Source organism: Acanthochromis polyacanthus, chromosome 7 (assembly GCF_021347895.1).
Source record: "Acanthochromis polyacanthus isolate Apoly-LR-REF ecotype Palm Island chromosome 7, KAUST_Apoly_ChrSc, whole genome shotgun sequence".
Lineage (NCBI taxonomy): Eukaryota > Metazoa > Chordata > Actinopteri > Pomacentridae > Acanthochromis > Acanthochromis polyacanthus.
In genome coordinates this window covers 38,378,240-38,392,627 of record NC_067119.1, presented here as the reverse complement: position 1 = coordinate 38,392,627, position 14,388 = coordinate 38,378,240, and the positions used below count along the sequence as shown (strand labels likewise).

General features: G+C 47.9%; 1 protein-coding gene across 1 annotated transcript in view; it reads left to right on the top strand.

The window, feature by feature from the left end:
- npdc1b (neural proliferation, differentiation and control, 1b) overlaps nucleotides 1-14,388 on the top strand; it is a 37,250-nt gene that overhangs the window by 15,901 nt on the left and 6,961 nt on the right. Inside the window, exons 4-6 of the mRNA XM_022220138.2 lie at nucleotides 24-224; nucleotides 1,564-1,630; nucleotides 4,167-4,248. Of these exons, the coding sequence (XP_022075830.2) occupies nucleotides 24-224; nucleotides 1,564-1,630; nucleotides 4,167-4,248 (350 nt within the window). The remainder of the gene's footprint in view (nucleotides 1-23; nucleotides 225-1,563; nucleotides 1,631-4,166; nucleotides 4,249-14,388) is intronic.

The window sequence follows — 14,388 nt, the reverse complement described above, 5'->3', positions numbered from 1 at the left end:
GAAGTGTTCATTCCTTATCTCAGCTCCACCGTCTCAGGATGTCACATCCAAGCAGCTCAGCGACCCCAGCTCTACCCCCAGAGCACCTCTGACAGAGCAGCCCACCAACCAGAGCTTCCTGTTTACCAGCACAGCTCCAGCCACCACCACAGCAAACCACACCCCTGCTCTGCTGAGTGATCCCATCATCCTCCCCTACCCCTCTGATGACCATGTCTTCATCAGTAAGTGTCTTCTGTGCTGTGGGGAAATTTCTGTATTTAAAACTCTAAAACAAACATTCTAAACAGATAATGTGAGTGTGTCTGTTTTTGACTGGATGTTAAATTAACTAAACTGCTTTGGAGTTTGGAGGCTGTTTAAAGCAAATTGGTCAAAGTTTCTCACCCTCACAATGTGTCTTTAAGCTCTTCAGCTCAAAATGCTGGAAGATGCTTCATTTCACCATGACTCTATAACCCCTGGCTTTGAAGCTGTTCTAAACATTCTGATCTGCTCTGAAACTCAAAGAGCTACTGCTGCCCCCTTCAGGACAAACACACTGTGACAGCTTCAGCTGTTACATTTTGTGCTACTGGTTAGCTAGATGTTACAAAGCACAAACCAAGGCAAATTCTTGTTTCTTGCATGAAAAACTGATGATTAACTATTGTGGATGGCTTAAGAAATGGCAGAAGTACATGTCTTCATGTCTTATCAGATTTTATTTTACAACTCCAAATTTCTAACAACCAAAAACACAATTAAAATGTGTTTTCAAAATATGTGACCTTTAAGGTCAATTCAATTTGCATTTTCTTTTCCTGACAAGAGGCAAGAAGGCAGCATAAAACTCAGTTAAACATAGTTTTAATAATACAGTTAAAGCCTTTACTTGCCCTATACACAGATTACACTACCCAGTAAAAGGTTGTTTGCTTTCATGTGATGAAAACAAAAAAAAAGCCAGGGGGGAAGGATTTTAGGTTCCAGAGAAACAAGAAGACTTGAATCTGCTGTGGTCAGTGTGTGGATGCCCACATGTTCAGGCTCATAGGCTTCTGCAGGGGTTTAGGAGCAGACTTTGGGAAAATTTGTTAGGAAATTCCAGGACCTGATTTCCTGTTAATTATTATGCTGTTACGTCACATTCACAGAAAATATTATTATGTTGCGATGTAGCTGTTTTACACAACACCTGTTTTGATCTGAAAAGGCATGCTGCAAACTTAACAGTGAAAAACATTTAGGTCACTTTTAGTTCAATGATTTCCTTTGTCTGACCAAATGTTAGCTTTTCATGCACTGAGATCTCGGGACTGATCTTCAATTTGTTACGGGGTTGTACAAAACAGAGCTCATATTGCTGTCGTTTAGTTCTGCCACACTGCATTACTATCATCAGTGTTGCTTTCAGTGTTGGCATTGCAGGGCTAGGCCTGACACTCAGTTATTTTCAGCAGCTCTTCTTTCAGCACTTACACTTTACACTCAGTCCACGAAGCTTTCAGTCAGGGATTATGTCTTCCTTCAGACCTGCACAGCGTCCCCGTCTCCTGACTGTTTGTCTGTATTTCTTTTCAGTCATGAGTAGTGTCTTCATTGTGGCTGGTTCTCTGGCATTGATCATAGCAGCAGCCTGTTGGGTCAGGTAAGATATTTTTTTTTCTCTCTACACTATTGAATGACATTTCAAACATTACCATTCTCTCACATATTAAAATTCAAAAAAATATGTTGAATATTACCTGAAACTATGGACCATACAATATTTTCAATATTGAGAATCTGTGATTAGAATCTCACTGAAATTTTCTTGAGTGCTCTTTTACGTTTCTAGAGTCTAAGGTGGCATCTTCAAGTTTTTTCTCACAAGCAATGTAAAACCTAAAGAATGGGGCAACCCTGATTGTTTAGGCTGCTTACCACATGGACAAATATTCCCATAGTATAGTTGACCCAAAGATAATCAGTTTAATCATAGAAGACAGAAGTTAACCAATAAATATGCAAATAAATATACCAGTATATTGTGCCAGCTTCTCCCCGCAGTCCAAACACATGCTGAGGTTAATTATTCTAAACTGGGAGTAGGTGTGAGTGTGAACATTGCCTGTCTGTTGTCATGGTGTACCCTGCTTTTAGCATTGTATCGGGGCCCTGTGATGGCCCTACACAGTTTTCAGCATATACAGAAAATGAAAGGATGGACATCCATAATGCTGTGAAACCTTTGAATGATTTTTTTTCAGAAAGTGATCAAAATTAAAATAGCCAACATTACAGTTCTACAATTTCTACAATTCTACAATTCTACAATTTCATTTAGCAGACGCTTTTGTCCAAAGCGACGTACAACACAAGCAAGAATTCAGACATAAGGAAAAACCTGTAGTAAGTGCAAAAAGTGCTTCAAGTGCGATTGGTCAAAGGTGCTGCCATCAAGTTGCAGAAGAATTTTTACCTTGTCAGCGCTAAATAAGTGCTGGGTTTTGGACCACCTGACTTAGTCTACCCCTAAGGTGGAGTCAGATTAAGTGCCTAGGTGTTCTCTGAACAATTGAGTCTTCAATTGTCTCTTAAAAGTAGAAAGGGACTCAGCAGAACGCACAGAGTTTCATTTAGCAAATGCTTTTATCCAAAGTGATGTACATCTGAGAGTCGATGCCACACAAGACGCAACACAACTTCAAGTGTGATCAGACCTTGGTGTCTACAGGCAGTGCGGGAGGTAATAGGAATTTTATTTTATTTCATTTTGGATTTTTTTGCAGTCTGTTAAGTGCAAAGGTGTTCAGTGAAGAGCAAAGTTTTTTAGTCTTTTCTTAAAGACTGAGAGAGACTTTACTGATTGAACAGACTTTGGAACCTCGTTCCACCGTTGGGAAACTACAGAGGAGAAGAGTCTAGCTATGGATCGGCCCTGCTGTGAAGGTTGTATCAGGCACCTTTTGTTGGCCAGGTGTAGCGAGTGTGAGGGAGTGTAGACCTGAATGAGGGACTTCAGGTCATAGGGAGCTGTTATCTTTGTAGTTTTGTATGCAAATGTCAGAGTTCTGAATTTTATGTGGGCATCAGCTGGAAGCCAGTGAAGGGGTCTGAACAGCAGGGTGACGTGCTGTTTTTGCCTGACGTGCTGCTGCATTCTGGATCATCTGCAGAGGTTTGACTGTGCATGAAGGAAGGCCTGCCCGTAAGGAGTTATAGTAGTCAATGGTGATATTAAGAGAACCTGTACCAGGAACTGTGCTGCAAATTCAGGAAGGAAGTGTTGGATCTTCCTTATGTTTTACAGGGCGAATCGACACAACCAAGCAACAGAGGCCACACGAGCCTTAAAGGTTACTTGGTTATCAATTATAACACCCAAGTTTGTGGTAGACTTTGTGGGTTTGAGTTGGGTTGATTCAAGCTGGATGTTGATTTCTTGTTATATAGAGGGTAGGACTGGCCCATATAACAATTTCTGGGCTGCGGATATTCAGCCCTGATTAGTGACGAATATCTTTCCAGAAGCTGTTAAACTGTTGGACTTTGGAGATGCTCTGTAGCTTTCCACCTGTCTCAAACTATAGACACTTTTTTTTCTACATGTGCAATACAGGTCACTTGGTCAAATGGACATCTACCTCATAGCATAGTTTTTGAGCATGCACCTATTTGTTTACCACTGGTAAACACTTGTGTATATTGTTTATATTGCTTTGTAATTTCCCTTGCTTTTTTATCTTTATTTCTTGAATTCTAACCAGGACCCGAGTATTAATTTTGCGCCACCTCATGACTTCATGTGAATACGTGTGCTGTTATGAAAATAAAGATCCTTGAGTCCTTGAATCCTTTAGACGGGAAAGCAACGACCTGTTTGAAGACAGTTCACTCAAGGCTGAGCTATCCTGAATATTACACCCTACATAAAATGGCTGTGACCACATTTACAATTCATTGTCCGCGTTTGTTGTTTTCTTAGCTTAAAAATGTTTTGTCTTTTTGCTAGTGTTTTCTTGAATTGCAGTGTACTGAGCTCTCAAGGCCATCGCACAAACACAACTGAACCAAGATTCTGAGATCACAAACAAGATGTCAGTTATTCCAAGTTATACCTTCAGTGACTGGCACCCGTCTCTCGTATGTCCTGACAGTCGATTTCGAATGTGTCACTGTGTTGCTTGTTTTTTTCATTACAGATTGCAGAAAGGTGCGCGTCTAACTCAGAAGTTGGACTTTCCTACATATGGACTGATGTCAGCCCATACCTTTGACAATTTGGTGAGTACATAACTGCTGTGGGGTGACAAGCAATGAAGGTCACGCTGACAGATGGGGTACAACAGGGTGAAAGCACTTCTTAGATTCCTTCTTCGATTCTTAGATTCTACACAAGCCATCTGTTGATGTACAACCACCAAGTTACATTCTGTTAAACAGTGCAATGTACAGATTTCATATGCAACCCATATGTGCTTCATTAGAGTAGGCAATTTACATTTTCTTGTGTTATAAATTTGCATATTAATGTTTGTTAATTTTTTTAATAACTTGATACCTATGGCCTTCTAAGCTCCTCTCTTCATCCAAACGTCTTGCTGTCTGATCTGTCCCTACCTGATGTAAGTCAGTACTCAATGTGAGTCACACGTTGGCATTAACACTGTATGGCTTCACTTTATTTCATTAACTTAGCACAGAAAAAGTATTTGTTGATTTCCTGATGTCTTCTGTTGTTACATATTTCTCACATTTAAATACACTGACAGTCATTAAAAACTTTGAGACCATATTTTTCAACATAATTTTTATTTTGAAGCCCGAAACTGGATTTTCTTCATATGAATCATTTGTTTAGCATATTGGCATACAGAAACAGAAATCTAAAGTTTCAAGAATGATTTCAAAATAAAGAATTTCACAAAAGAAAACAGCACCTGCCAAACACAAAGTCAGAGCAGTCAATACCGAGTATGGCCTCCATTTGCTTTGATGCAGGCAGCAATCCGTCGGCGCATGCTTTGGACCAGGCTTCTGATTGTGGGTTGGGAATAGCCCATACGCCTGGCTACATCACTGTAGCTCAAACCAGCCTCCACCATACCCAGTGCCCGGAGACGTTGTTCATGTGATAGACGCGGCATGATGCTGTTCACTGGACTAACAATGGTGGCCTTTTTTGGGCCTTTATATAGGCCTTCAAAACCCATTCTCAAATTGTGCAGATACTCACTGAGTATTGCTTGGTGTGTATTTGGTTCACTTTTGCAAAGTGACCAACCCATGTGCAATGAATCATGACAAAATGACAACTCATCATTATCTCAACTACCAGGGCACTAGATCATCAGTAAATCCACAATGAATAATTACAACCCCCCTACAAGTAGAATTCTGCATAAATTTGTACCTCAAAGTTTCTATTGACTGTCAGTATATTATGACATTTATTAGTCTAGAAGGGGTTACAAAGCCATTGCTCAGGCTCGGGGAATTAAGAAGGTGTAGTCCTTGCTGAATACTTGGACCAGATCTTGGTATTCTTGGGCATTTGAGTCAAGTTGATGCGTTCAGGTGGAGATGAAATGGGAGCGACTACAGAGGTTGGGGATGAGCAGAGGCAATTGGTTTGGCATTTAGACCTCCAGGATGCAACTTCACCAAGGGATCAGTCAATGTGGGTGTTGGGCTTCTTGAGCCAAGGATACCTGAGAACTAATGGGGAGTTAAGAGTTGTCGATGATAGGGAAGGACATAGTTTCTAGATGTTTGCCCCCTAGGACCAAAGAGACAGGAGCAGTTTTACTGGTAACTCGGGCCAGGTGTAATTCATTGAGCGCTCGGGCTTCTCATGGGGACGACGGGCTCAGTCGGAATTTTCATCTGTTTAAGTTAGGTTATTGTCCACAACAGTGAAACATGGTGGTGCTATGTGATGGTTTGAGGCTGCTTTGCTTCCACAGGACCTGGACGACTTGCCATAATTGATGAAGCCATGAACTCTGATCTCTATCAAAAAGCCCTCCTGGAGAATATCCACCCATCAGTTCATGGCCTAAAGTTCAAGCACAGAAGGGTTCTGCAGCATGACAATGATCCAAAGTGCACAAGCAAGTCCACCTCTGAGTAGCTCATAAAGAACTAAATTAAGGCTCTAGAGTGGCTGAGTCAAAATCCAGATTTGAATCCAATTGAAATGCTGTGGCAAGACCTTAAAACGGCAGTTCATGCTCAAAAACCATAAAATGTGACTGAATTAAAAGTATTCTGCAGAGAAGCGTGGGCCAACGCTTTTCCATAGTCATGTAAAAGACTGATCCCATGCTGCAGTTAACTGCAGTTTTATTTCACCCTTCCTGACTGCCAGAGGCAGTTCTCCTCACTGGATATCTCCATCTCGCGCAAGCGCAGGTCAAGTATTAATATCAACAAAGTCACGTGTGACCCCGGACGACCCGTGGCAGGTATAAATACCGGTGTCATCCGGGCACTCATTCCCTTGACTCTTCTCGCTTGCGCAGGTCACCTGCTGATAGCAGGGACTAATAATAGCATTTTTGAGGAAAGGGTTGTCGCCGGTAGCCTCGAGACTACAAGTCGGAGTCGCGAGCTGTTCGCCCTCCAGAGGCTGCGACAAGTTTCCTGTTTTTGGAAGGAGCGGCGTTTGCCTGGCGTGGACGACCGGTAAGAGCGTGCAGAGCTCGGCATCGCCTGTCTTTGGAGGTCAGCGACGGTAGCGTTCTTGCTGCCCGTTCTACGAGACTGTGTAAGTACAGCTTCTACTTGGTTAGCAGGGGCTAGGCGCTGCCAAGAGCGCGTTCGCTCCGTGTAGCCGCCTTTGTCGGAGCTAACTCTTGGCGTGTGGCGACTCGAGTTAGCTCGCTGCCCCTAACCGAGGCCAGTGACGGCCCCGCTTCGCCGCCCCCTCACTGGTGCTTGTAATATACGGTTGCCATACTGCTTTCGCTAGTGCTGATGCCAGTGACGGCCGTGCTCTCGCTGCCCTCTCGCTGACGCTTGTGAGTGTTGCACAGCTAGTGTGGTGCTCTCGCTAGTGCTAGCTGTTGTTGTACAGATACCAGTGACGGCCGTGCTCTCGCTGCCCTCTCACTGAAGCTTGTGTGTATTAAGCAGCTGACACAGTGCTCTCGATTGTACTGATTCGTGTCGTGTGTGTTGCGCAGTAGCGTAGTGCTCTCCCTTGTTCTGACAGTTAGTACTCCGACAGGCGCGTGCACGCTCGCTGTCGGCTCCCTCGGCCGTGGTGCCGGTGACGGATGCGCTCTCGCTTCCCTCTCACTGAAGCGCATGATTATTACGCAGCTAACGTAGTGACTCTCGCTGGTGCTGGCTGTTTCTGACTTCCTGTGGCTGCGCCATGCTAAACTCCCATTTCTGTGCTACCTGTATGGCCCCTCTTCACCCTGAAGACGGCCACGATCTCTGCCCCTCGTGTCTGGGTATCGAACATCTGAGGGAAGGTTTATCGGAGGACCCGTGTATGAATTGTAGCTTCATGCCAAGCACGTTGAGGGCTGCTAGACTGTCAGAGGTGGAATGCTTAATGGGGGAAACAAGCCCCCCTCAGTCAGTGGTCCCATCTCTTTCTCAGCCAGGCCAGTCTCGGCGGAAGGCGTCGGAGGCTCTGGGCGGCCCCCCGCGTAGGAAGAAGGCTAGGGCGGACACGCTGTCTACTAAGGTGGATCAGCTGTCTAGCGAGTTGGCCCAGATGAAGTCACTCCTCCTGTCTCTGCGCCCTCCTGTTAGGGAGGGGGGAATGCATCGGGTCTCCCCCAATGCCGGAACTGGCTCCAGAAGAGGACATTATTTCTGTGGCGGCTTCGGCTGCCCTTTTCAACGGTGGGGAGGGGCCCTCCCACGCCTCTCGCTCGGGTTCCCGTTCGTCGGCCCGCGGTTCGGTGAGGGGGTCCGAGGATGACTCAATGGAGTCGATACTTCGTATGGCCCTGGCTAGATTGCACCTGGACTCGCAGCAGCCCGACCAGCCTCCTGCAAGCGCCTTTTTCAGACGCGCCTCAGCTCCAGCTAGCTTTTCGGTTCCTACCTCCGGGGAATACCTGAGGGAGCTGCAGGCCTGCTGGAGGGACTCAAAGGCTCTCTCACGGCTGACGTCTGATGGACGCACTCTGGCAGCCATGCAGGATGCGGCTAAATTTGGTCTGAGCCGTATGCCATCTGTTGAACCTGCTATTGCCTCTCTTATAGTCCCCCCGGACGAGGCTCTGAGACCTGAGGCCAGGTGCCCCTGTCAGCAGTGCAGGGTCACTGATGACCTGCTGTGCAGGGCATATGACACAGCAGCACGCATGGGCCGTATTGGTAATTCCCTCTCCCACCTCATGCTGGCCCTGTCGGCTTCCCTGCAACAGTCGACTGCCGACGCATCCACTACCAGCCTGAGCGACGCCTCATTGCAGGCTTTTGCCCTTATGTCCCGGGAACTGGGGCGCCTTATGTTCACCTTAGTCCAGACCCGCCGCCAGGTATGGCTGGCTCAGTCACCCCTGTCAGAGACATGCCGGAGGACCCTCCGTGCAGTCCCAGTGGAACCTGGGGAACTGTTTGGCTCGGCGGCGGGCCAGCTTCTGGAGCAGACGGTGCAGGCCGACCAGACCAGGCAGCAGTTCTCAGGCCTTCGCAGAAACATGCCACCTTCCGGCAGGACTGGAGGTCACGCGGGTGTTTCCCGGGAGCACCCCCAACCACCGTCTCGGCCTTCCCACTATAGAGGGCCTTAACGTCCCACTGGGGCACGAGCCCGCTTTCGACATGGCCCCACTGATTTACCCCGTGATCATCGTGCCTCAGAGCCCTCACGGCGCCCCCCCAAGGCCCCAGGAGGCCGGGGGCGCAGGAACTGAGGCCTCGGGGCCGGCGGTCGGTATTTTCTTCCAGCAGCAGCTCTGCTGCTGTGTAGCCTGTACTTCAGGCCCCTGGGTGTTGTCCACACTGACCCAGGGTTACAGGCTTCAATTCTGACGCCGGCCCCCAACCTCCAGCCGGGTCAGGATGACTGTCGTCACGGACCCGGTGAAGACTCAAGCCCCGGTCGAGGAGCTGTCCACCCTCCTGTCCAAGGGTGCCATCGAGCCAGTGGACCCCCTCTCCAGGCCCAAGGGGTTCTACTCGACCTATTTTCTGGTAAGCAAGAAAGGTGGTGGATTTCGCCCTGTCCTAGATCTCAGGGGACTGAACCGGTTTTTAGACGCTGCCATTCCACATGTTGTGCACAAGGGATGTTCTTCGTGCTGTTGCCAAAGGGGAGTGGTTCACTTCGGTGGACCTGAAGGATGCTTATTTCCACATTCCGATCGCACCTTGCCACAGGCGGTTCCTGCGTTTCGCATTCAGGGGCCACCACTTCCAGTTCACAGTACTTCCGTTCGGGCTCTCTTTGTCCCCACAGGTGTTCACGTGCTGCATCGCTGCGGCCCTTTCACCCCTGCAGTATCGGGGCATGAAGATCATGGCATATCTGGACGACTGGCTGATCTGCGCACCATCCCGTTCTTGGGCAGTCCAGGACACAGCCGTCCTCCTCTCGCACGTGGCACAGTTGGGACTCAGGGTGAACAGAGAGAAGAGCTCTCTGTCTCCTTCCCAGAGTACAACCTTCATAGGGCTGGCTCTGGATTCTGTCATTATGAGGGCCCGCCCGTCACAGCAACGGGTGGACGACATCCTGGGCCTCCTGCTTCGGTTTCGGGGAGGGGCAGCGCTGCCTTACGGCCTTTACCTCCGCCTTCTGGGCAAACTGACGGCCGCATCTGCTGTCGTGCCTCTGGGCCTACTGTCGGTACGCCCCCTGCAAAGGTGGCTGAACAGCTTTCACCTAGATGCCAGGCGGCACAGGAGCAGGAAGCTCAGGGTTTCACGGGGCTGCCTGAGGGCCCTGTCACCGTGGAGGAGCAGGGCCTATCTGGTACAGGGTGTCTCCCTGGGTGCCATCCCATTTCGTCGGGAGACGGTGGCTACCGATGCCTGCCTTTCAGGTTGGGGGGCGGTCTGGCAGGGCAGGATGGCTCAGGGACGGTGGTCAGCCCGGGAGTGCCAGGAGCATGTCAATGTGCTGGAGCTGCGAGCCGTGCACCTAGCGCTCAGGACTTTCATGCCATACCTCAGCGGGAAGCACATGCTGATACGGTCGGACAACATCTCTGCTGTGTTTCACATAAACCACCGGGGGGGGGGGGGGTACCAGGTCAGCCCGTATGCTGCGGGTGTCGCAGGATCTGCTGCGATGGACAGCCCCCCGCCTGGCCAGCCTCCGTGCCATGTATCTGCCGGGGGAGCAGAACCAGGTCGCGGATTTCCTCTCCCGTCAGAGGCCCCTTCCGGGAGAATGGCAGCTTCATCCAGAGGTGGTTCAGTCCATATGGGGCATATTCGGAGAGGCGGTGGTGGACCTCTTTGCCTCATGCGAGACAGCCCAATGCCCACTCTGGTTCTACCTGAGGGAGGACAGCAGTCCTTTGGGACAGGACGCTCTGGCTCACGAGTGGCCGGGGGGACTTCTCTATGCCTTTCCGCCCTTTCCCCTGATATGGCCGACTCTACTCAGGGTCCTCCATCGGGAGCACCGACTCCTCTTAGTGGCCCTGTTCTGGCCTGCCAGACCTTGGTTTCCGATGCTGCGCAGACTCTGTCGCGGGACACCCTGGTGCCTCCCCGACAGGAAGGATCTTCTGTCCCAACTGGACGGTCGGATCTGGCATCCCTGCCCCAGCCGCCTTCAGCTGTGGGTATGGCCGCTGGGGGGCCGGACCCTGTGCTGAGCTGCTGCATAGAGCCTGTCAGGGCTACGATCCTGCAGGCCAGAGCCCCATCAACGCGGCTGCAGTATGCCAACAGGTGGAAGTTGTTCTCTGACTGGTGTTGGAGTCGTGGTCTTGACCCAGTTAGCTGCTCTGTCCCAGCAGTTCTGGAGTTTCTTCAGTCCCTGCTGGACAAGGGTCGCTCTCCCTCGACCCTGAAGGTGTATACTGCGGCTATTTCCTCCAGGCATGTGGCAGTGGACGGCCACACAATTGGGCGTCACGGGCTCGTGTCCCTCTTCTTGAGGGGAGCCTGGCAGCTGCGGCCACCGCAGCCGCGGAGGACTCCAGCCTGGGATCTGCCCATAGTGTTGGATGCCCTATGAGGGCCTCCCTTTGAGCCGCTTGACCGGGCGGAACTTAAATGGCTGTCGGTGAAGACGGCTTTTCTCCTTGCCATGACGACGGCGAAGCAGGTAGGAGAGCTACATGCCTTGTCAGTGAGCAACTCCTGTCTGCGGTGGAACTCGGATGGCTCGGGTGTTACTCTCTGGCCGAATACGGCATTTCTGCTGAAGGTGCTGGCACACTCGCACCTCAATAGACCCATTCATCTGGCTAAGTTTGACCCCCAGCTGGCAGATGGGGACGTACGGCAGGAACAGCTTTGTCCAGTACGGGCCTTAAGGGCCTATCTGGATGCCACTGCCCATATACGGAGGTCGGAGCATCTCTTCGTGTGTCATAGTGGTGCCAAGAGGGGTAGCGCTCTCTCCAAGCAGCGCCTATCCCACTGGATCGTCGAGGCCATTTCACGTGCGTACGAGTTGGCAGGCGAGACCTTGCCATCTGGAGTGAAGTGCCATTCCACTAGAGGCGTATCTGCTTCATGGGCATTGTTTAGAGGGGTGCCTGTGGAGGATATATGTGCAGCGGCCTCGTGGGCAGTGCCGAGCACCTTCACGAAGTACTACAGGGTCAACGTGGCCACTCCCCATCCACTCGGGGTGGTCCTTCGGCCGGGTTCCTCTGCCTCGTCTTAAGGGGGAGGTGCCCTGGATTCCTCGCGACGCTGTTGATATGAGTCATCCAGTGAGGAGAACTGCCTCTGGCAGTCAGGAAGGGTGAAATAAAACGAAGGTTACGCATGTAACCACGGTTTTATGAACCCTGGATGACTGCCAGAGTTCTCGGTCGCTCGGAACCCCCATGTCGCGAGAAGACTCTGTGGGAATGAGTGCCCGAATGACACCGGTAGTTATACCTGCCACGGGTCCAGGGGCGCCGTATAGGGGTGAAAAGTTAGGACAATTCCAAGGGCCCATGGATGACAGGGGTCCATGGATGACAGGGCCCCCAAAAAATATGTAGAAAAAAAATTTAATTATTAAACTTAATATTAAGTGCAGTATTTTACTATTGTGTGTTTCAAATATAATACAGTTCATATTCTCTATGTTTTTATTGAACTAAAAATTAAATATCCATTGACAAAAAGTAAACATCTATATTGACTGACCACCCCCCTGTATCTGCATGAAATGGTTTGGTCCGCTTTAGCGTCACTCACTAACGGTGCTTAATTGCAATCAGACAGGAGATGCGCCAAACAGACGTTGCTGCTGTGTGGCCACAATGTTGTCAAAAAAACAAAAATCTGGTTACCAGAAGAGGAAGGAAAGGAAAGAGAGAGAGGAGAGAGAAAAGAAAGGCGTACGATCTCTGAGCCAGTTTTTCAATAAGAAAGGTGAGTAGCCTGTAGTCTGTGAATTTAGCCTGTTGGTTTAGGCTAATGTCCATGGTGAAATAAACCAACTAGCTATAGATTAGTGTTAGCTTACATTTTATCAACATTTAATCAGTGCAGGGAAACGTTTAGGAAGGTATTCATATTAAATCACTGCCCCTGCCCCTTTTAGCAGCTGATGATGATGAGTCAGCAGCACCCCAGTCTCCCCATACCATCACCCCTCCCTGCCCCAGTGAAGAAGGTGAGCAACACTGTGCTAATGACATTGGCATGTCAGTTAGTATCATTGCAGGGAGTCTGTGAGGATTTCTGTCAATCTTGCTCTTTTCACCATTACAAAAAAGAAAATGAAATATTCATTAATGACATAAATTCCAACAAATTATTTTTTATCGCATGAGCATTATGAAATGATTTATGAATAAACAAATAACCTTCTGTCTGTACTGGATGATGGACAGTTGGAAATAGTGAGTATCTTACCTCAGCCTGCATGCAAGTTACAGGTAATATTAAAATAATACAGTTTTATATGTTCATTAGGGCCATTAAATGGCAGACAGATAGATACAGACTTCATTATTATCTCCCTTCAGAACACACACACACACAAATGAAACATTGTTTTTAAAGTATGTAATCAAGTGGTGATGATACAGAAGTGCAAATAATTTGTGTCAATGCTCTGTAGTCATCTATTGGTATGTGGAATATTTTAATATATATATATACTGTATATATCGCAGACAGTATATATGCATTACATGCATTTTGTACTTCCTACAGAGCCAGGGCCCTCTCATATAGAACCAACAGTCGCAGCAGAGGAAGAAGAACAAGAACAAGGGAAAGAGAGACAGGTGGAAGAATGTAGTGGAAAGGCAGAAAGTGTTGACCCAGGTTTGTGGCCAGCAAATTTAACTGACAAAGACAGAGAAGCTATTGTGAGGGCATTGTCCACTCGAGATGATGATGATGTACAGTTGCAAGCCTTTAATTAGTCATGTAAAGCTTTGATGGGACAGTTAGGTCCTAGAGATGTGGTAACAACGGTTGCGCAGCAGCACAGAGGGGGCCCAAATGAATTTTTTTTCATGGGGCCCAAAATTCCTGGCGGCGCCCCTGCACGGGTCGTCCGGGGTCACACGTGACTTTGTTGATATTAATACTCGACCTGCGCTTGCGCGAGATGGAGATATCCAGTGAGGAGAACTGCCTCTGGCAGTCATACAGGGTTCATAAAACCGTGGTTACATGCGTAACCTTCGTTGTTGCTGCCAAATGTGGCCCAACTACTGTAGTTACTGGGTTCAGGGGGGCAATTACTTTTTCACAGTGGTGATATAGGTTTTCAATAATTCTCCAGTAAACCACAATTTAAAAACGACATTTTTTTGTTTTGTGGGATATCTCTGCATAATATAAATATAAATTTTAGTTTGATGATCTGGAACATTGAAGTGTGAGAAATATGCAAAAATAGAAGATTCCAAATACTTTTACACAGCACTGTGTATATATACACTGAAGATCAAAATTAGGGAACAATTTATGAACATTTAATTTTTAAAGAAATTATGTAATCCTCATTGCTTAACAGTTGAAGGATTTTTAGTTCTGGCTTTCCCATGCTTCTAGAACAGTGTTTTACAAAATAACCAGAGCACTTCAACAAATAAAATTTATTTTGTGGAAAACACAATGATCAAAATAGTTTGTGATAAGTGACTATTTTAGCTGGAAACGTCTGATTTTTAATGGAATATCTCCATAGGGGTACAGAGGAACATTTCCAGCAACCATCACTCCTGTGTTCTAATGCTACATTGTGTTAGCTAATGGTGTTGAAAGACTCATTGATGATTAGAAAACCCTTGTGCCGTTATGTTAGCACAT